This window comes from Alexandromys fortis, unplaced genomic scaffold (genome assembly GCF_014885135.2).
Source record: "Alexandromys fortis isolate MF-2015 unplaced genomic scaffold, M_Fortis_MF-2015_v1.1 scaffold_257, whole genome shotgun sequence".
NCBI classification, from domain to species: Eukaryota; Metazoa; Chordata; class Mammalia; order Rodentia; family Cricetidae; genus Alexandromys; species Alexandromys fortis.
Genome location: NW_026068134.1, coordinates 1,630,167 through 1,652,348, shown reverse-complemented (window position 1 = coordinate 1,652,348; position 22,182 = coordinate 1,630,167). Strand labels below are relative to the sequence as shown.

Genomic DNA, 22,182 nt, shown 5'->3' with positions numbered 1-22,182 from the left:
TTTCTCCCTCTTTCTTTCCTTCTTTTTTTTTCTTTCTTTCTTTTTCTTCTTTCTTTCAAATAAACAAGTTGTAGCAATGGGAGGATCTCACTCCAGTGCTTCAGCAATGTGATCATCCCTGGAAAGGTTCATCCCCCATGGCTCTGGATAACTGAGGCACTGTCATAATTTCGATGTACCACCTCAGACAAACAGCAGTATCTTAAATAACACATAAGTGCTTTGGAAGGACAGAAAAAAAATTCTCTAGAAGTTTAAAAGTATCCTGATGGTGTGGAGAGACATGGCTTCTCCAGTCTGAGGCAACTTCACAGGACTCAGCAAACAGTGTCTCACCAGCCAGCAACCTCCAGGCCAGGTGCTCTGGCTGATTGCTGGTGAGTCTAAGATGAACTGGCAGAAAGGGGTTATGAACTTGTCCAGTGGTCCCGACCTCCTGCAGCTGCCAGTGGTCATGAGTAAGCCCTTCATCCAAGAAGTAGGAAGTGTCTCTGCCATCAGTTCCTCCAAACAGAGCAGCAGAATCCAGAATCAGGCACCATGGCCGTCATCAAAGGGCCAGAGAGCCCTTTGCTCCCACCTCATGACTTGCTGCCCACTGTGCAGAAGACATGCGTACAGTGTTTGCAAGTTAAATTATTCCTTATAATACAATAAAGAATCATTTGATATCATTCTCTTTGAAAAGTCTTTCCAATCCCATTCTTAAAATTAACTTATAAAAATGTGCAAACCCAACACTGACTTCAAATAAATAGGGCAAAGATGTGGGAAGAGCTAAACTTTGTTGGTGCTTTTTTTTTTTCTTTTCTTTTTTAATGAAAAGTTTAAAAACAGCAGCTGCCAGTCAAGCAGCCGCAGGGTGAGTGGAAGTGGAGGCTTCACCACCTGTCCCAGCTGCATTTCCAATTGAGGTTTGTTGTGCTCAAAATTCACGATGGATGCCCCCACTGAGGTCCTTCACTACACCCTCCTTGATCAACTTCAGGAGGAACTTGGTCTCTGTGGTCACATTGTGCATGGCTTGAAAGTTCATGGCGCCCATGCACTGACTGTCGAAGTAATGCAGAGGAATCCTGGGCCGACTGAGGTCATATCCAAAACCTGCCAAGCTGACCTCATCACACAGATGTGTGGCTAAGACGATGGCAATGACACCGATGGTGGGGATGTTCTGAAAAGAACACAGAACAATTTATTCCATTTATTCATTTTAAAAAATAATACTTTAACTTATTTTTAATTTTTATTTGTTTTCAGACAGAGTTTCATTATGTAGCTCTCTGGTTGTCCTGGAACTCACAGAGATCTACCTGCCTCTGCTCACCAAGTGCTGGGCTTAAAGGTGTGCACTACTACACTGGCTATTTTTAAATTTTTGAAATTATAACATAATTACATTTCCCCCTTCTCTTTCTTCCCTCCAAATCTCCCACATATTCTTCCCTGCTCTCCTGCAAAGTCACGGCCTCTTTTTTCACTAGTTGTTACTGCATGCATGCATGCATAATACATACATATATACATACACACACACATATTCCTAAATATAACCTGCTGGGTCTGTGTGTTATTTGTATATATGCTGTAAGGATCTATCAGGTCTACTTCAGAAAGGACCTGCTATGGTCCTTCCCAGGGCATGGTTTGTGGATCCCATCCCTCCTGTGGGGCACATTCTTCCTTATTAAATTCTCATTTCTCCCACATACCTAGTTGCTGCTAGTGTCCCACTAATGTTACAATTTGCTGTTCCTAGACCATTTTTATATTCATAGCAAATAAGCCAGACCTGAATTAAGGACATTTATTCTTCCTTGATTTTTAAACTGTAATTAACTAACTCAACTATCTTTTTATATTTTTAAGATGTATAAATGTGTGCGCGCACACACACATGAGCACTTGGACAGGCATGTCTCTGTGCATGCCTGGAGGTCAGAGGACAACTTTCAGGAGTTGGTTCTCTTCTTCTCCCTGTGGGCCCAGGACTGAACTCCTGTTCTGCAGCAGGCGTCATCACGCTCATCCGTCTGGTTGTTGTTGTTTAAGATAGGGTCTTGCCATGTAACCCACGCTGGCTTCTACACCACGACCTCCTACTTCAGCCTGTGGAGTGCTGGAGTCCATGTGTCACTCTGCCCGGCTACATTTACTCCTTTCAAAATAGATTCAACTAACTTTGGCTCAGCAGGCCCAAGGCTCATCCCATTTTAGCTTCTCACTGCTGGCACACCCTCTGTCTGCCTAGAATCCTGCCATGCCTCCTGGGATGTGCAAGCCTGGCACAAGCTTTCTGGATCTTCACTCAAGTTTTGGGTAAAAATAACACCATAAGACAAGCCCAGAGAGCTTGTGGCTAACAGTCCTGAGGGCTGTTGCTGGTCCAATTGCAGGCCATTTCCCATATCTGTGTTGTGTGAGCCCAGAAATGTTTGAGGTATTTCCAGAGTACTTGTTCATACACAGCAAGGCATCTTGGGACTTGGACCCACATGTACTGATACTCTTTTGTATTCCATGCATGTCTTATACATGTACTATAATTTTATAAGTATTTAGTGTTGTTGTTGTTTTGTTTTTGAGACAGGGTTTCTCTGTAGCTTTTAGAGCCTGTCCTGGAACTAGCTCTTGTAGACCAGGCTGGCCTCGAACTCACAGAGATCCACCTGCCTCTACCTCTCAAGTTCTGGGATTAAAGGTGGCGCCACCACCTGGCTTTTTTTTTTTTTTTTTTTAAGATGGAGTTTCTCTGTGTAGTCCTGGCTGCCCTGCAACTCACTTTGTTGACCAGGCAAGCTTCAAAGTTTTAAAGACATGGGCCAAGCGCCAATAAAATCATTTTCCACACCACCGCCTTCTGGCAGCACATGTTAACTGCAGGTTAACAACCTACCCAATAGAAACCTAGAACACAGAGGTTCTCAAATTATCTGGGTAACTTTGAAAATATCCCCATGTACAGATCACAACACTGACTAGTGAAGTCTGAACGTCTGGTGTGGGGCCAGACTGAAAAGCACTGTCTTAGGGCTGTCTTCATTTATCATCATCTGTGAAGCATTGGTAGCTACCAAGTCTTAGTATCTTACAGAGATACAATATACAGAACCTTTCAGATTAACGAAGTGCCTCTTCGTGCTGGGGCCAAGATGCCTTTCTTAACATTTCAGTAACATGTGTGTTACAGTACACTAGAAGAAGGCTAATTCGACCATGAGAAAACCTGACACCAAGGGGCAGAACGATAATCACACGTGGACCTGTCTGGTCAATGAGTAGGTTTCCTTACTAGAAATGCTTCTAGGGGTATAGATGAGCCTGCACAAAACTTAAACCTATTTTCTCTTGTACACAGAGAACAGTTAAGTGAGACGTAACAAATATACCTTGTCTTGGCCCCAGAATCTCAGCTGAGGCTCCGAGTACTGAAGGATGTCAAAGGCAGTTTCTTTGATGATAAGTGGGTTCAAAATCCTGAAGTGTTTGGCTTGGAGTGGGATTTTTTCTGCCACCTGCTTCCAAAAGAAGAGCCGAACCCAAAATGGCTAAGGAAAGAATGCAAGCAATCGTCAGGATACTTACTAAGGTTTTCCTGTCAGCAGAGGGTAAAAAGGTTAATGATGCCGAGGTCATGAGCACAGCTCCAGCTGGCCCTGTACCCTGCACCCTAGAGCACAGTCATCTAAATGCATGGAAATCTAGTACTTCTGCCCAATAATGTAACCCCGAAACTTGCAAATTACAAAGCTGCTGCAGACCTGAACAGAAATGACAGAACCAACTTGCTTGCTTGAGGAAGAAATTCCCCAAGAATGACCTGAGCCAGGGCTCTTTTACAATCTACAGCGTTCCCAGAGAAGGTCAGCTCGACTTAGGGGTGGTAAGTGCGGGGAGTGCCTTATTGGATAGGTTCTCACCACATACCCACTTTCCACTGACTTTATTTCCTAGTCTCATAAAATTGCTTAGCAACTGACTAGAGGTCACTTCATTTTCCCATCAGAAATTCTATGCAATAGAAAAATCCAGAAGGTCACAATCATCCACAGAGAACCAGGCTCGGGACATGTAAACTGTTCTATCATGTAGTACAGCCTACTAAATTAAAAAGAATGTCTATTTAGCCATGTATTGTATGCACGTGTGTGCGTGTGTGTGTGTGTGTGTGTGTGTGTGTGGAGTGTCATAGCACATGCATGGAGGCTGGAGGAGGATCTCTGGTTATCACTTCTCTCTCTCTACCATGCACCTCCTGGGGTTGAACCTGGGGTGCCAGGCATGATGGCAGGCACCTTTACCCTCTGAGCCATCTCCGTGGACCCTATCCTGTTAGTTTTGGAGATAGTTATTTATTATCAGCTTGATAACTGAGCTCTGAAAATTATTTCACTTTAATGCATGGGACTACATCAATTAAGTACAATCAATTAAGCAGTATTAACTGATTATGGGACAGACGAGCAAGAGGGAGCTGAGCCAGTGGAGGCCTCCTCTGCTGCCCTCGAGGATGCCTTGGATTTACTCCAATGAGAGGATCCCGCCCGCAGCATTTTGGAGAACATCTTTGGGATGGTTATTGTATAAACTTCAGCACAGTTTACATTCATCCAGCAAATCTCACTTCTTGAACTAAAAGTCATTCTGTCCATGTCTGCAGAACAAGGTAATCAACCTCACAATAGGAAGCGTGGTCTTAAAGTTGATGCTGCCTTTTAGTGAGAACACCATTTTCACATGCAATTCTCTTTGTAGTTTTGGTTTACTTATTTATTTGCTTGCTTCTAAGACGGGGTCTCATGTAGCCCAGGCTGGCCTCAAACTCTACATAGCTGAGGATGGCCTGGGGCTTATCCTCCTGCCGCCACCTCCCAAGTACTGAGAATATAGGTGTGTGCCCCTCAGCCGGTTTTATGTGGCAACAGGGAATGAACCCAGGCCTGTGCATGCTCGGCGAGCACTCCACAGACCGAGTTACACTTTCAGTTCCGTGTGCCAAGTCTTAATATTAATAAGGTTCTCAAGCAAATGTGCAGGCGAGTTCTGAGGGATTTCTACAAAGAGGGAGAATATCATTTCAAAGACCAAGCAAAAGTTTGTATTCTACTGTGAATATTTAAAAATAAAAGTCCATATTTTCGAAGATGCCCTAATTTTTACCAATGCTGGATTTCCAGAAGAATTCTGAGGGCTTACCAGGGTTTCATTTTTTATCATTGCTTGAAGCCACTTGAAATCAACACTCTTGAATAAAACGGTAACAAACAAGTCATTGGCGTAGTACTCCACCTCTGACAGTGGGGCGCCCTCTGGGTAGGTCATCCTTATGGTGGTTTTGTTTCCAACGTGTTCAGAATAACCCTCAATTGGTGCACTGTTTAACCTAGTCAAACAAAGAGGAACAATTGACAAAGGAAGTCATTAATCATCTTGTCACACTGTGTGACATCCCAGCATCCTATGCCACGGCCTTCATGAATCAGGACATTGTTGGAGTAGGCGTCCCTCCCAGTGACCCCAGCGGTCTGCACATCGCTGCCCTGTAGGGCGCTGGCTGAACACGGCCTCAAACCCATGCTGGAGCACCAGGACATAACCCGAGACTGTCAACCTAGGCAGTTCTATCATGTCCTGGTATTTTAAGCTAATCCAAACATAACATTTGGGGCTTTCCTGGATATTACTTTCTTTGAAAGTCTCCTATTTGCTCAGATAATTAAGAGTTCTTGCCAGAATCCCAAAGTCTCCTGAGTACTTGGGGTTACAGAGCTACCACTGTGCCCGGCTAGTTAATGGTCTTCTGAAATCGCATAAAAATGTCAGCCACATAGTTGTGTCTAACCTTGCTATCTCAAGCTACTTCCCCTTCCTGACCTTTAACACCCAATCCCTTGGTCATTAAAACTGGCTACTGGACAGGACAGTTAAATGCCAGAGCACGCCACTGGGCCAGACTGTTTTCCTTCTTCTGTTTTGAAAAGGAAAGGCACCGCTGATATATATAAAGTCTGCAGATTAGGTCTGTAGGTACTAATATATGGATACAACTTATTAACTGCATTATGCTAACTTTCTGAGTCTGAGTAATCATGTCTCTGTTCTCAGAAAAAGTATACTCAAGTTCTTAGGGCTTGCTATTGCAACAGGGTCAGGAGGGAGGAACAGTACAGACGGTATCAATCTTTAACAGCTCAACTTAAGATCTTCCAATTTTATGATGGCCCAAAGCAGTGTGCATCTGACAGAAACCCCATTCTGAGGGGAAGAGACTGTCAGTCTACACTAAGCTCAGATGTCTAGCAGGTTAGGTGGAGTTAGTGCCTCCCCTTCTTCCCTCCCCTTTCATGCATGAGTGGGTGGGCATGGGGAGTCTTCCTCAAATGCTCTCCAACTTATCGCTTGAAACAAGGTCTCTCTATTGAAGCCAAAGTTCACCAGGATGGCTAGTCTAGGTAGCCAGCCTGCCTCTGCCTTCTGAGCCTGGACTTATGGAGCATGGCATCAACAGGCTGGCTGTCATGCCTGGCGTTTACTCAGGAGACCTGAGCTCCAGTCCTGCAGCAAGAGCCTCACGCACTGAGCTGTCTCCCTTGCCCTTTAATGCAGTCCCGATGGAAAAGTACGCTGGGCATACAGAGGGAAGCCTCAAAAGCCAAGGGCATCTGTATAGATTCAGGGAAAGTAAGTAAATGGAAAGTATGTGGTCAACCAGGGAATTTGGGAGAAGGTAAATGAAATGATTTGTACTATTCCCACAAACTTATGAGAATAAAAATGCTTCTTAGCCAATCTTTGTCTTTCTAAAAGGGCTCCAAGCACCCTTCACTGTCCCTGGCACACTGGAGCCTCTATGTGCAAGGAACCCTTGAAGTCCTCATGCCCCAGGCCTGCCACCCCAGGGCATCAAGCCTCTTTTCTGACCCCTCCCAGCTATCAGCCCCCTCCTCACACCAGGCAGGGCTCCTCGTTCAGCCGTCCCCACCTGATTCCTTTCTGAGTAGACACACATTGCTATCCTTCAGAGTCAGCCTGAGGTGCAGCCTTCTCTAGCCACCTCTGCCCCGGAACTGAAGGTCTGCACTGCCAACACTGGTCCCCCCTCCCCCGCCAGCTTTCCCACAGCCTAGCCCTGCCCTGCCGGACAAGTGGGGGCTCCTGGCCCTGCTCTGTACACTACTTGCACACAGGTGTTCATTGATCGGCTCAGTGGGACCAGGTGCAAGGGGCTGGAGCCTCCAGAGCTTGTATTTAAGCAGTTAAGGACCGGCACCTTTGTGTCTTTCATGGCACCTGCTAGGAGTGACACCACCACCCACTGGGGTTACTCTGAGAAGAAAGCACGAGTGTACGGCAGCCGTCACAGCCACTGACCCCCACAAGCCTAGCCCGTTCTGCTCCTGCTCTCTGCGGTCTGCGGCTCTCTTCTGTGTCCTCCTACTTTCTTTTCCTTGCCCCTTTGAACATGTAATCATTCACCGACTGCACCTTGCTGCAGTCCTCGGCTTCCTATGCGCTCTCCTGAAGTAGCTGTGGCATTTACTGAGCACTGAACATAACCCCGTTGTTCACTGCTCTTAGCACACTGTCTCCACTGTGGATGAACCTCACTGCTTCTAGGGTACAGATGAGGAAACTGAGGCATCACGGAGTGGCTGGTCCAAATCACAAAGGTCCCATGTGAGCATCATCACTTGGAGGTCAAAATGTCTGGAGTGGATTTTATTATGTCCCTCACTAACCTGTTCCTTCCACTTCCGGGTGTCTAACAGCAGTTTCTAAGGCCAAAAGCGCTTGGAGTCAAAATCTTGGTATTATTTGACATTATTTTTCAAACCATTAAAAGGGGCTGCCAATCTGAGTGACTTCTCAGTATGTCGCTCAGATTCAGCCCTCTGTCACTGCTCCCCCTTTCTGTGTGTAACCCCCAACCATGGGTGTCAGTCACACCTTCCCCCAGGCTCTGTCCCCATTCTCTTGTCTTCAATCCGCCCAGACTGAACTAGGACCCAGCTCCTGTGGTTAATTTATGCAGTGTACTAATGGTTGGAAAAACAGACGCAGGCTTTGGAGACAACGATTCTATTCTAAAAAACTTGTCCAAGGAACTAATCAGAGCTGGATAAAAAGACATGTGGATAAAAAAAAATACAAAGCAATTTCATAATGAAAAGTAAAAAGATGAGAACATTCTAATGTCTGGAAGAGAGTCACCCAATAATTTATCTTCTTCTAAAGGAGTTCTAAGATATTAATGACTTTAGAGACTAATCATAAGTATAAGGCTAAACTACTTTGTAAAGCAGGGCTGGAGAGATGGCCCAGTGGTTAAGAGGACTTGCTGTTCTCCCAGAGGACCAAGTTTAGTCCAAGCACTCATCCTGGGTGGCTCACATCACAAGAGCCTATAACTTCTGATGTCCTCTTCTGGCCTCCACGGGCACATGTGTGCATGTTCACATACACACTCACAGATAAACAAAATCAATCTTTCAGGAGGAAGACAGACAAGCACATGCCCGGAGCCACAGTGAGCAGCAGCACAGCAAACCAGGGCCGCGCGGGCTACGGGCAGTGCCATTCTCTCTCTGCTAATGCGTGCTTCACATCTATCCCTGGAAAGCCTTTCTTTCCTCACTGTCACTGATACAGAGCCTCGAGTATTGGAAGCAAGTATTCTACCATTCCGTCACACCCCTAACCTAGGGGAAGAACTTAAGCACAGTGTGGTGGAGCACACCTTAATCCCGGCTCTGGGGAGCTCCATGCACACCTTAATCCCGGCTCTGGGGAGCTCCATGCCTGCCTGGTCCACATAGTGAGTTCCAGGACAGTCAGAGCTATCTAGAGAAACCGTGTCTCAAAAGACCAAAAACCAAACAAATAAGCCAATGAAAAAAAATCCCCTTTAAAGAGTTAGGTGAAGTCAGAGAGCTCTAGAACAGCTGTCTACTGCTTGTGTTGAGTTCTAACTACCCGAGGGGCCTTCTACCCTAGCCAGCACTGTCTCCTAGGGCTCGCTATCCCAAGCCAGGCATCCCTCATCATCCTCCTGTCCTGCACCATCCTGTAGCTAACACCCTCCCTAGCTAACACACTGTTTACCAAGCCCTCCCATCCTTCCAAACGCCCCTCTTCTGAAAGGCTTAGCAAGTGACTTCAGCCCACAGCATACTTCTTGAATCTAGTATAACCAATAAATAGTTTGGGACACCTGGCCACTTGTGGCTCTGTTTCCAAAACACAGGAGTTGAAACAGAGATGCTGAAAGAGCTTCCAGGGTTCCTCTCTGTCCCCAGAGCTGCACTGGCCCAGAGTACGAGCCTAAATTCTAGATAAAGCTGGTTTTGAGTGCAGATACCTTATCACTACATCGAACTGGTTGAGGGCATGGCCCAGCTCTAGTCCATGGAGGATGCCCCCGTTTCCAATAACCACGCAGCGCTGGCAGTGCTTGGCTCTCAAGTGTTCAGGAAAGTCACGCTCAGGCAGCAAATCCAAGAGGCTCTGGATTTTACTGGAGAACTTCCGGAATCCAAAAGGAGGGTCATACTTGAGCTCGGCTTCACTGGCCCCGGGAACCTTCTGCACAAAGGGCTCCAAGTTCATGCTGTACCTGTGCTCAAATAACTGAGCCATGGCTTTCTTCGCGAACCTGGGCCGGCATTCCTTCTGTAAGACTTGCTGGGCGTATCTCTGAGCTCTCTGAAAGGGGATGACCAACATGGGCTTTAGAACCTCGGCAACATTAGAAATAACACTGTGTAGACAGACACTCAGCCCTGTGATGCCTGGAGCCACTCCCGTGTTGATTGCCATCTGCTAATATAGAGCATTTGCCTTTTAGGGTTAGCTTTAGCTCAGGAACAGGACGGAACCAGGAGGCCCTATCACATGACAAGAATAGAAACTCCACAAGGGTATTGATTTCATTATGCCCGTGAGACAAACCAGTCACATGAAGACGGCACTAAGAAGACTGCACTTACCTGCAGTGTGTGAAGTGGTCAGGTTTACAGAAGCTAGATGTTGGGGACCACGGGCTGAGGGGGTGAAGAGGCAATGCACCAACAGGCATGGCATTTCAGTTTTGCACACTGAAAGGCTCTGGAGGGCCAGCAAGATGGTTCAGTAGGTCAAGGTGGCTGCTGCCAACCCTGACGATCTGAGTTCCATCTCTAGCACCCACATGATAGAAGGAGAGTTGACTTCCAAAGACGGTCCTCTGACTTCCATTCTATGCTACGGTGCGCGCGCGTGCGCGCGCGCACACACACACACACACACACACACACACACACACACACACAGAGATGCAGACAGAAACACAGAGATCACACACTCTCTCTCTCCTTCTCTTCCTCTCTCTCTAAAAAAGAAGTTCTAGAGGTCTGTTTCATCATGCTGAATTGGGGCCAGTAATGCAGCTTAGTGGTAATCTTTGCTTGACATGTTGCAAGACTTTGGTTTGGTTAACCCTGCACCCCAACGGTTAAGGTAACGGTTGTGTTATGTGATTTTCTTTTTTTTTCTTTTTTCTTTTTTTCCACAGCAACAATAAAGAGCTTCACATTTTCTATCTAGCAGGGCAAGAAACAGTTTTATTTTTCAATAGGATTAACTGGCTTTGGACAGTCTAGAAGACAAATGACCTTCAGTGTTATCAGGGAATGAGTGTCCTGACACACAGGACTTGCTGGCTCACTCCCAAGTTCCCAGAGCTAATGGCTCCTATCAGCAAAGCACAGCTACTGTGGGCGAGGCCCAAAGATGCCCCACATGCTCAACAGCCTCGCCTGCCTCAGGCCTGCTGAGCCTGCCTCACAGGCCTGCTCCAGTGCAGCTTCCTTCTGTGTGCACTTGAGTACGGGTGGATGTGAGGCACGAGGTCCCGTGCCCACCAGGACACCTATTCCTAGGACCTCCTCTTGTCTTTAAATCTGTCTGTGCGTCAGAAAGATTCTCACTGCTGTAGTCTGAAACATCGTGTGTGTGTGGGGGGGGGTGGGGACAACTCACGGGAGCTAGTTTTCTCCTTCCTCCACGTGGGACTAAGGGATGGCCTGACTGTAAGGCTTGGCAACAAGGAGCCGCCTTACCAGTCATTATCTAATTTTTGTAAAATCTATTTTTGAGGGGAACATATTTCCCTCATTTTAGTAGAAAACCTTTCAAATATTTTAACAGGATAGCCTTGAAAAGTTATTTAGTACCTATAAAGGCATGTACATTTTGGAACTGACTCCATTTTGGAAACGAGGAACTGAGGGATAATCCCCCAGCCTCATACTCCTCGGGGGTACCCTAAGATGAGGTCACTGCTGAGGTCCCTGTGGTTTGGAGGTGGTACGACCAGTAGTGGGCTGCGCACATGCCACGGCTTGAAACAGCAGCTTCTACACCCACAGGAAAGAGCAACACTCCAGAGACTGGCGCAGGTAGGGAATGGCAACTTCCCCAGGGATCCGTCAGAAAGCCGAGCAAGGAATCTGTCATAACCCTGTGTCCTCACAAATACCAGGCGGGTGAGATTCCATCCCTCATGGGGTCTTAAAGCCAAACTGGGGGAAGCAAAGCACACAGAGCCGCCCCTTTCTTTATTCACCTCGATAGACTCCAGGTCTGGAGGTTATAAACAGCCATTTTCGAAGCCCCAAAGACTCAGTTAACCCTTGGGATACACGCCGGAGGCCCAGGGCAGCTCCCCTCCGTCTAGACTGGAAGGAGGTTGCAAGCAAGCTGGAAGCATGTGTACAGCTCTCTTACGCTGCCAAATCTTTCCTTCAGAAGTTTCCGTCAGAGAGGAGTGAAATTTCATTCCATTCCCTGTCCCGGCAAAGGAGTCAGTTTCAGGCTTCAAATTTAATCAAGCAGAGACCAAGGTCCAGCTGTCACCTTCTGCAGTAACTCCCTGTGCCTGCTTCACAGCCGGCAGGATATCTGAGGGAGCCAGCAAGCATGCATGGCTAAACAGCACTGGGGATGCTGCAGCCACTGCAAGTCCCGACTCACTTCTGTTTCCCTTGTTTGTAGCCACGCTGAGCTCTGAACTTGTCTGCAATCACAGGGGCTAACTTTTCCAAACTAGAATGTACTTTGGCACCTCTCTTCCTTTCCCTACATGGGGTTCACAGCTCAGAAAAATAATTCAAAGAAGGAACAGCTTACTTTAAGGAACGGAGCATGGCAGCTAAGTGAGGGAGGGCTGACTGGCAAGCGCCAGCCCCTGGCCTGGGTGGCACCATCCACGCGGCCCTGGGATTCAGAGAGATGATGTTACTCTTACAAGATACAAGATACTGTGTCAAATCTAGGGATGGAAAAAAAAAAAACCTTTAGTTCTTCAAAATCTCCAGGTTGAGCTTCTCAGCACCCACAAGGAGAAGAAAGATACCTTAAAGGTCCAGCTGTTCAATGATGTGACATTTGCCATGAAACACGACATGAAAGTTCACCAAAGGGAATTAAGGTCAATTCCCGCAGCAGAATCTCCATGCCATTTCCACTCCTTAACATTAAGGACCATGTTTCTTAGAACACAAACAAGCGGCGCACTCCATCCGCATGCCTGCTGATCCTATAATTTCACGAGAGGGAATTTAGGTCAAAGAACTTCGGGTTAACTAAATATGGGAAGACAGCTCTTGGGACCTGGTGGCAGTTACTACGGAAATGCTTGTTTCCATATCTGTAATTGCACTCTGGCTTCTTCCTCCCTTTGAGGACCAAAGTATTTTGCCCAGTGTCTGGCAAAATCGAGGAGCCAAGTTTTCAGGCACAAGTTACCTGTCTACAGCTTCGTGGTGAATAAGCAGACAAAACTTAAGGAAACTCAAGGGAAGGACGCCACAGGGAGGCCTCTGTGTGGAATTAGGTGAGAACTGAATATAAAGGGATCTGAGGGAACTAACTAGGGTTAGAACACCCCAAGATGAATTTAGTGCAAATGGTGTAATTCAGAGACTAGCCCAAAGGAGTAAGTCCTACTGTGTGCGTTCATACTCACCTTCTAGGACAGAAAGGCTGGAAGCTGGATGTAGCCAATGATGCTAACAGGGCTGGCTCTACTGAGACTACACATGCTCAATTTCTCAAATCTGCCCCCGGGTAAAGCCAGGGGTGCGGTGCACATCTGCGGTCCCAGTCCGTGCTGCACAACTATAACAAACCAGTGCTATCTGCTGTGCTTCTGAGGCCTGTCTGTCCCATTTCCCATCTCTTTTCCTGCTGTGCCCTCCTCAAGCCCCCCATGACAAGCTGCGCATACCAGAAGATCAGCGACATCTTGCCCAGACCTTTCTGAAAAGTGGGGCAACCTGACAGGGTTAAACTGGTTTTTCAATGTTGCTGTTGTTTTGTGTCCCCCCCCCCCCAAGAAAGGTGGGAACAGTGAGCCAGCTGAGCAGGGAAAAGTGCCCCATAAGCTCAACCTGAACCTGAGTTCAATCCCTGGAACCTGCGTGGTGGACAGAAAGAGCCAACTCCTTCCTGTAAGTGTGCTATGACCTCTGTGTGTGTCTGTGTCATGTATGCATCGACACACACACACACACAAACACATTTTTTTAAAAGATGTTAAAAGAGCTACTAAGAGTTTTTAAGGCAAGCCTGAGACACACACGAGCCTGCCTTTACCACAAGGCATTGGCATAAAAGGAAACAGGTGAATCAATGGAATTCAACTGAAGACCCAGACATAAATCCATATACCTATGGACACCTGAATTTTGACAAAGGAAGCTAAAATTATACAATGAAAAAAAAAAAAGAAAGCTTCAAATGGTGCTGGTCTGACTGGACGGCAGCACAGAGAGGACTGCAAATAGATCCGTATCTACCACCCTGCACGAAACTCAAGTCCAAGTGGATCAAAGACATCAACATAAAGCCAGATACATTGAGCCTGATAGAAGAGAAAGTGGGAATAGCCTCGAACACATTAGCATAGGAGACAACTTCCTGAACAGAACACAAGATCAACAATTAATAAATGGGACCTCATGAAACTGAAAAGCATCTAAAAGGCAAAGGAAATTCACCAGACAAAACAGCAGCCCACAAAATGGGAAAAGATTTTCACCAACTCCACATCTGACACAGTGCTAATATCCAAAATATTAAGAAACTAGAAATAAAAAAATCCCAAATAATCCAATTTTAAAATGAGGTACAGATCTAAACAGAATTCTCAGCAGAGAACTCTCAAATGGCTGAAAAATACTTTTAAAAAGTGTTAAACATCCTTAGCCATCAGGGAAATACATCTGAGATTCCATCTTACACCTGTTAGAATTTAGGCTAAGATCAAAAACACAAATGACAGCTTATGCTGGAGAGGAACAAGAAAAACACCTCCATTGCTAGTGGAAGTGCAAACTTGTACAGCTACTTTGGAAATCAATATGGCAATTTCTCAGAAAATTGGAAATTGATCTACCCCAAGACCCAGTTATACCACTCTTGGGCATACACCCAAAGGATGCACACTCACACCACAAGGACATTTGCTCAGCTGTGTTCATAGCAGCATTATTCATAATAGCCAGAACCTGGAGACAACCTAGATGCCCCTCAACTGAAGAATGGATAAAGAAAGTGTGGTGCATTTACACAACGGAGTATTATTCAGTTGTTAAAGACAATGATGTCAGGAAATTTGCAGGCAAATGGATGGAACTACAAAAGAATCATCTTGAGTGAGGTAACCCAGATCCATAAAAAGAAATATAGTTCTATGTACTCACTCATAAGTGGACATCAGAAATAAAATAAAGGTTAATCATGCTGCAATCCACAGACCCAGAGAGGCTAATTAACAAGGAAAACTCAAGGAGGGTATGCATGAATCTCATTGTGAAGGGAAAAAAGAGCAGGCATCACCAGTGGATGGGGAGGTGGAGATGGGAACAGGAGGCGGGGGTGGAGGAGGAGAGCAGTGGAAGAGATGACTGGAAAAGTGTGACATTTCAGGGTGAGATAGAAACCTACTGCAAGGAAACTCCCAGGCATCAACAAGGATAACTCAAGTAGTCAAAACTCCTAGCAACAGCGGATATATCACCTGAACTGTCTGTCTCCTGTAAACAGGCAAGATTTCCAAAGGAGGGACTGAGACACCAACCCAGCCACATAATCTTTGACCTACAATTTGTCCTGCCTACAAGATGTGTTGGGGTGGGCTGGAGAGATGGCTCAGCTGTTAAAGGCCAGGCTCACAACCAAAAGTATAAGATGTGTTGGGGTAAAGGTGTCACAGAAATTGTAAGAGTGGTCAACTTGGGACCCATGCCGATGCCACTAGAGGGAGCCCACCCCTGACACTGCCTGGAGTACCAGTACCCAGAAACTCAGGATAGAACCAAACATGATGGCAAAAAGTCAATAAACGATTCCTAATGATATTCTGCTATACTCATAGATTGGTGCCTAGGCCAATGTTGTCAGAGAAACTTCACCCAACAACTGCTGGAAACAGATGCAGAGCCACAGACAAACAATAGGCAGAGCTCAAGGAAGCCTGCAGAAGAGGGGGATGAAGGATTGTAGGAACCAGAAGGGTCAAGTACACCATAAAAACCCACAGAATCAACTAATCTTGGCTTATATGGACTCATAGAGACTGAACCAACAACCAGGGAGCCTGCATGGGACTGATCTAAGCCCTATGCATATATGTGACAGTTGTGCAGCTTGGTCTTCTTTTAGGACCAAGAAGGGTGGTAAGCAGTTGTCTCTGACTGTTGCCAGCTTCTGGGACCCTATTCCTCATACTGGGTTGCCTTGTCAAGTCTTAATATGAGAGGAGCTTACTGCAACTTGATATGCCATGTTTGGTTGATAGCCATGGGAAGCCTGCCCTTTTCAGACTAGAAATGCTGGGAGAGTGGGGGAAACTGTGGTCAAGATGTGAAATAATAAAATAAAGAATTTAAAAAAAGAACCTGCACCAGATAGATGGTGGTGGCACACGCCGTTAATCCCAGCACTCAAGGAGGCAGAGGCAGGTGGATCTCTGTGAGTTTGAGGCCAGCCTGGTATACAGTGGAAGTTCCAGGACAGCCAGGGCTACACAGAGAAACCCTGGCTCAAAACCAAACAAAACAAAACAAAACAAAACAAAAAAGAACCTATGTCTCAAATAATACACTTGGACCCCAGTTCTCCCATGGCTGTCACAGGCTTTCAGGGGCTATGCGCACATAACATTCCCCTAGTCTCTCTTCCCCAGTGGAAAGCCTTAGCACACTTTCTCCTTTATTCTTCCCTATATTTTGAAATTTGAGGATTTTTGTTGTTGTTGTTGTTGGTTTTAGAAACAGGTCTTGCTATACAGTGCATGCTGGCACCAATCCCTGCTTCAGCTTTGAATGCTGGGATCACCATCGTGGACGACTATGCCCAGCTCCAGCGTTAGTTTTCAATTGGAAAGATGAACACATTTTGCTAAATGCAAAAAGCCAGCAACAAAAGATGGTGGGCTATATTTACATGAAACGGGACAGCCTTAGAGGCAGAGAAATTCACAGTTGCCTGGGGCAGTAGTAACAGCTAATGGTTCTGGAGTTTCTTTGGGGGATGATGAAAGGCTCCATACACATCACCAAGCAGCACCACGGTATATATGTGAAAGACCTTGCACCATATGCTTTAAACAGTGAACTTATGATGTGTGAATTGCATCTCAATAAAGTGGAGAGAAAGAAAGAGGTTGAGGGGTAACAAGAAAGAGCAGCTCCACCCAGTGCACACAACAGGGGCAGTGCTGGGCTGATGGGAGGTAAGGGTGGACTCAGGGGCTTCCATGTGCTCCTGAAGATAATGAGAGACCAAGAGTCTTGGGGAGGGGGGCAAGAAGTAGCAAGTTCGGTTTTCAGAAATTCTACTATGCGATCACAGGGCACGCCGGAGGCAAAGATAAGACAGAACAGACAACACCGAGAGCAGAGGACTCCTGAGAGCCAGCTTGCATGCAGGGCTTTCCTTAGACTACTGGGAACTGTATGAACTTAATTCCACTCAAATGATTTACAGTTCGGTAAACTTGCGACACACTTACATGAATTAATATGATAGGGAGCGTAGCAAAGGGAAAAGATCTCAAGCCCTTTCTCCTGCAGTCTGGTTACTGGTCCAGTACATCTTTCCATTATTAAGGCCACATAGGCAGGTCTCATCATTTGCCCCAAATCAGATCTTTCAGTCTAGGCCAGTGCTCCCTCCCTTTTGGTGGTGTCTCAGAGATGCAGTCCTGAGTCTTCTTTTGGTCTCTATCAAGAGCCATTAGGGCCCAGAAGAACTTTAATGAGCAAAAGCTACAATGATTATGGGGCTGGCACTGTTCTTCCAGAGGCCCTGGTTTGATTCCCAAGATTCACAACCATCTGTAATTCTAGTTCTAGGGATCCAATGCCCTTTTCTGGTCTCTGTGGGCACTGCACACTTGAGATATAAGGCATATATGCAAGCAAAACATCTATATACATAATTTTTTTTAAAAAAAATCTCAAAAAAGAGCAATAGTTACAATAATCAGAGCAGGAGCAGGGGTGATGGCTGAGGGTCAAAGTGCTTGCTGCACAAGTCTAAGACCCATGGGAAAACCAGGCATGGTGTGCACACACATAAATGCACATATGTATAACTGTCTGACCTCTAAAAAAGCAAGCAGAGCATCCTTGTAGACCCTGTAGTTTGGAGACGGGGGATGACAAGCGTACTCCGCACAGTGCTATGAGAAAGCATCTACCCTGTGCCCGCAGCGTGTTCAGCCTCACGTGAGAGACCAGTCTCTCCTCTACTACTTGGACTCCAGAGTCATCAACTGGCAGGCAGACAGTCACATGATTCAAAGGACAGGAAAATAAGGTGCATGAGAAAGTGGGGAAGCTCAGCAAAGATTCAGATCCAGTAAACCCCACCAAATGCCATTTTATGCCTTTCACAGTAGACAGAAAACAGACAGGATGTTAGAAACCCTGGTCCAAGAGCACTGTGAAAAGCCTTGGAACTGAACGGGCTTCAGGGAATGTCTGCAAGGCCGGACAGATTGGCAGAGGATGGAGCTTCAAGCAGAGGACACTGGCTCCAATGCGGATATGGAACACTGATGAAACAGGAGGCAGCAAACATCGGGGGACGGGGGACGGCAGGAAGACAAAAACCCGTGACTAAACAGGGTTATGCTCCTCGGGCTTATTGAACTGTCTGGACACAAAAAACTGGAGCACCTGAAGAACAGACTAAAAGTAGAAACGGGCGAATCCAAATAAAAAAAAAAAAAGGGAAGCTTCTACACAGATACACACCACACTGCCCCCGACATTTCCCAACTGGAAAAACTTAGGCCCAAAGGGTCCAGTACCATTGGATTTGGTTTGGTTTGGTCTGGTGAGACAAGGCCTTGAACTCGAAGCAGTCTTCTTGCCTCTGCCTTCTAGGCACTGCAACCACAGAGTGGTCAGGACCCTGGCCTGACCGCTTTATCCGCAAACCCCGGCCATCTCAGCTGTGACAAAGGGAGGTGACACACTACATATCCAGAGTGATCTCGAGGCTCACTGGGTTGGCTGTATGAATCCGGGCACACACCAAAGCACTGACCGAGACTAACTGCTCTAGCGTCCTACGTTAGACGTGAACACGGGCAAGCGGGTCAAGCCTTCAGGCCACCGTCTGTGGAGACATCATGCTGGATGAGGCAGGACAATGGCACAGTGAGTCACACTACATGTAACACCTGTTCCTATTGGAGCTCACTCCCGCCACACCACCTGGTTTTCAATCACCTCGTCTTTGACCTTGGGCTGAACACTTCTGCCGAATTTAACCACTCAGTTTACCAGTGAACTTTGTATTTCATGTATCAAACCACTTAGAAACATCAATAAAAATTTAAAGAAAAACTGAAATACTATGTGAAAGTCTTTAAAACCTGTCCTTGTGCTCACAGATAGCACTAGGGAAACCAGGAATGCTAAACACGCCATGCTGTCTCTTCGACAGAAGAGATGTTTAACTGTGTTCTGTTCAGAAGGCTGGGAATGGAGGTACTAATAGCTTAGGTGATGCACTATTAGTATGGCCAGAGGACCCCCAAACTCCTCCAACCAGGACCAAAGGTGGCTAATAACCCGGATGACCTATGCACTATCTGAATGACCAAGACCGTACCTGATCCTTCCTCGGGCACTTGAGACAAGGCATGTAAACTGTCTTTAGAGACCTTCTTCATGGAAGAAGTGACATGTACCTTGAGGAGAGTTTGCATGTAACGATACCTCCTATGTACATGGGATTGTGCTACACCAGAAACCTTTTTTTCAGATTGTACCATACTTAAATATGACTACAGTAAACTGTGTGGTGTCAGACTCCAGAAGTCTGAACCAGCACCAGCCGCTGAGTCATGCTGAACTGGACTTCCTTCGTGCCTGCCTCGGATCTCTGCTCCACCGGCTGTGCTGTTTGCAGAGACCCCGCCCCCCAAAAACTGAAGCCCAGGAGGACACAGCACAGCAACAGAATGGTGTCATCAGCTGTGCCAGAAGGACGACAGGCAGCATTGCGACAGATGAACTCCTGGGTAGGTGAGACTGGCTTTTCCTTTGACCTGGTCAGCTTTAACTGTCGACTGGACACGGCCTAGTCAACTGAGAATGCTGTCTCAGCTGAGGGACTGCCAGATGGGACTAGCCTAGGAGCGTGTCTACAGGACCTGTCTTGATTGTTAATTGACGTGGGAGGGCCCAGCCCACTGTGGGAAGTACCATTCCCTGGGCAGGTGGTCCTGGTCTGCGTGAGGAAATTAGTTGAGTATGAGCCTGGGCAAGCTAGCAGGCAGTGCTCCTTCATGGCTTCTGATAGTGGTCTTGGCTGGGAGTGAGTTCCCTGGTTAGAAGGTAATTCCGCATGGAATAGCAACCAGGTCTACCTTAAGAGTCCCTGCCTCGACGCCCCTGGAAGGGACTGTAACCTGGAAACTGAAATAAAGCTTTTCTACTCTTAACTGTTTTCGGTCAGGTTATTTTTATCACAGAAACAGATATGAAACTAGAACATTCCTTGTTCAGATTTTCACTAGCAGGCCTATGTCCCACAGTAGAGGTGGGCTGGCGGCGGTGTTGTTTGGAAACGCTGGGTTTAAACCACACGCGGTAGCTTACCTTTATGTCCACGTAGTCCACTCTTTTCATGTCACATTCTTCAACACTGTGACTGAACTTGAGGTTGTACAGGAGCCAGACTCCAAACACAACCAACGTACACCTAGGAGGGAATCAGGTACAGTAACGCAGGCTATGACACCCAGAGAAAAGCCTAAACTAAGTGCAATCCTAACTCAAATGGAATAAAAGCAGAATCTAAGGCAGTGGTTCTTAACCAAGGGGTCAGATAGCCCTTTCACAGGGGTCGCATGTCCTGCATCTCAGACATTTACGTTATGGTTCATAACAGCAGCAAAATTACAGTTATGAAGTAGCAATGAAAATAATTTTATGGTTGAGGAGTTGTATTAAAAAGTCACGGCTTTAGTAAGGTTGAGAACCGCTGATAAAAGGTCGCCAGGGCTAAAGAAAGGTGTTATTTCCTGATGAGATAAATTAGTCATTTATGATTGTGTTTGTTATAAGCAAATACAGAATCTTCTCGTGCCCCCAACTTTTTTTTTTTTTTTTGCAAGGGCAGAAAAATACAATAATAAAATCCAAATTACAGTGTTGATGATAGAATTAAACTGAACAAGTAATATCTGAACTACTGAACTACAGAATCTCTGCTTCCGTTTTTTTTTTTTTCTTCTGCTTCTTTAAACACTGTCAGGCCTTTAAAAAAGAAACAATCGAGGTGCAGGGAGAGGTGGAAAACCCATAGATGCCGTTATCATGTGTGAAGTGCTCAAAGTTTTTAAAAAGACACAATCTCACATGGTGGCGAACAACCACCTGTAACTCCAGCTCTGGGGGATCCTCTCCTGGCTTCTGGCACGACACACATTGTGCACAGGCACACTTGCAGACAAAACATTAAAAAAAAATCAGTCTACTTGTATTTCTAGAGAATTCTACACAAATGAGTAATTAGAGGGCACTAACAGTTACACTTAAGTGCATCTAAGAGCTCTCTGCAGAGCTCTCATAAGTTCACACTAGTAACGTGAGCACACACACACACACACACACAGACACACGGTCCTTGGAGTGTCTAGTTTTTGTTCTAAAGATTTCAGTGTTTTGCTGTTGTTCTTTTTTTCTCGACAGGGTCTCTCTAAGTAGTCCCAGCTGTCTTGCAGCTTGCCAGGTTAGACCAGACTAACCTGCACCTCACAAAGATCCTCCTCCTCTGCCTTCCCAGCGCTGGGATTGAAGGTGTGCACCCATTATGCCCAGCCAAGATCTCAGTTTTAATAAGACCCCAGTAACAATGATAAACGAAAGGTTAAAATGTCTAAGCCACAGTTTAATATCTACATCCTTAAGCCTTATTTGCTTCTATTTTATGTGTATGAGTATTTGCCCACATGTGTGCCTGGGCCCCAAGGAGGCCAGATGAAGGTGTCAGATCTCCTGGAACTGGGGTTACAGGAGGCTATGAGCCACTACATGGGTGACGGAAATCAAACCCATGTCCACTCAAAGTTCACAAAGTATTTGGGAGACATCCCTCCAACTCTCCACTCTATGTTTTTATAAAAACAACATTAAGGAATAAGCTTTTGAGAAAAATAATGTATTTTTTAAGGCAGAGGCAGTTTTTAAAATAAAGCCCCTAGCAATCTACGCTGGCTCCAACAGATGCGAACCACCAAGGAAGCTGATCTGAGGATGACGATGCACGAGGGAGGGCTTGCTGGGAGCCTCTGAGACTTCCGGAGTGCTCCCTTCCACCTGCTGCACCGTCACCTCCCCCGGGATTGAGGACACAGTCCGGATCTGGGACTGCCTATGAAAATGGCTCGGGGGGGGGGGGGGGGGAGAGAACAAATCTCCATACAAAAAATCTATCTTCCACATACAAGATCCAGGTAAGTTAGTTCTTCAGAGCCGAAGGAGGGCACGGGACAGTGAGAAGCACCTCACTGGGCGCTTGATACCTTTCCGACAGTAATCTCATGAACTCAGTAGACTGACTCCTCTCTCTAAACCCGAGAGTATATGGCATGCATGCAATACTTTGTGTGTGTGTGTG

The 22,182-nt window shown here is 46.3% G+C and overlaps 1 protein-coding gene across 4 annotated transcripts in view; it reads right to left on the bottom strand.

Annotated features, from left to right (window-relative positions):
* Positions 1–794: 794 nt before the first annotated feature.
* Positions 795–22,182, bottom strand: part of St3gal5 (ST3 beta-galactoside alpha-2,3-sialyltransferase 5) — a 54,697-nt gene continuing 33,309 nt past the window's right edge. For 3 of the 4 annotated variants that reach the window (XM_050126432.1, XM_050126434.1, XM_050126435.1), the window contains exons 3-7: positions 20,160–20,262; positions 9,359–9,702; positions 5,197–5,383; positions 3,390–3,548; positions 795–1,174 (exon numbers count right to left, since the gene is read on the bottom strand). In XM_050126432.1, coding sequence (XP_049982389.1) covers positions 926–1,174; positions 3,390–3,548; positions 5,197–5,383; positions 9,359–9,702; positions 20,160–20,262 — 1,042 coding nt within the window. In that variant the 3' untranslated portion in view covers positions 795–925. Of the gene's footprint in view, positions 1,175–3,389; positions 3,549–5,196; positions 5,384–9,358; positions 9,703–9,986; positions 10,284–20,159; positions 20,263–22,182 lie in introns of those variants that run through there. The other variant, XM_050126436.1, reaches the window with a different exon arrangement.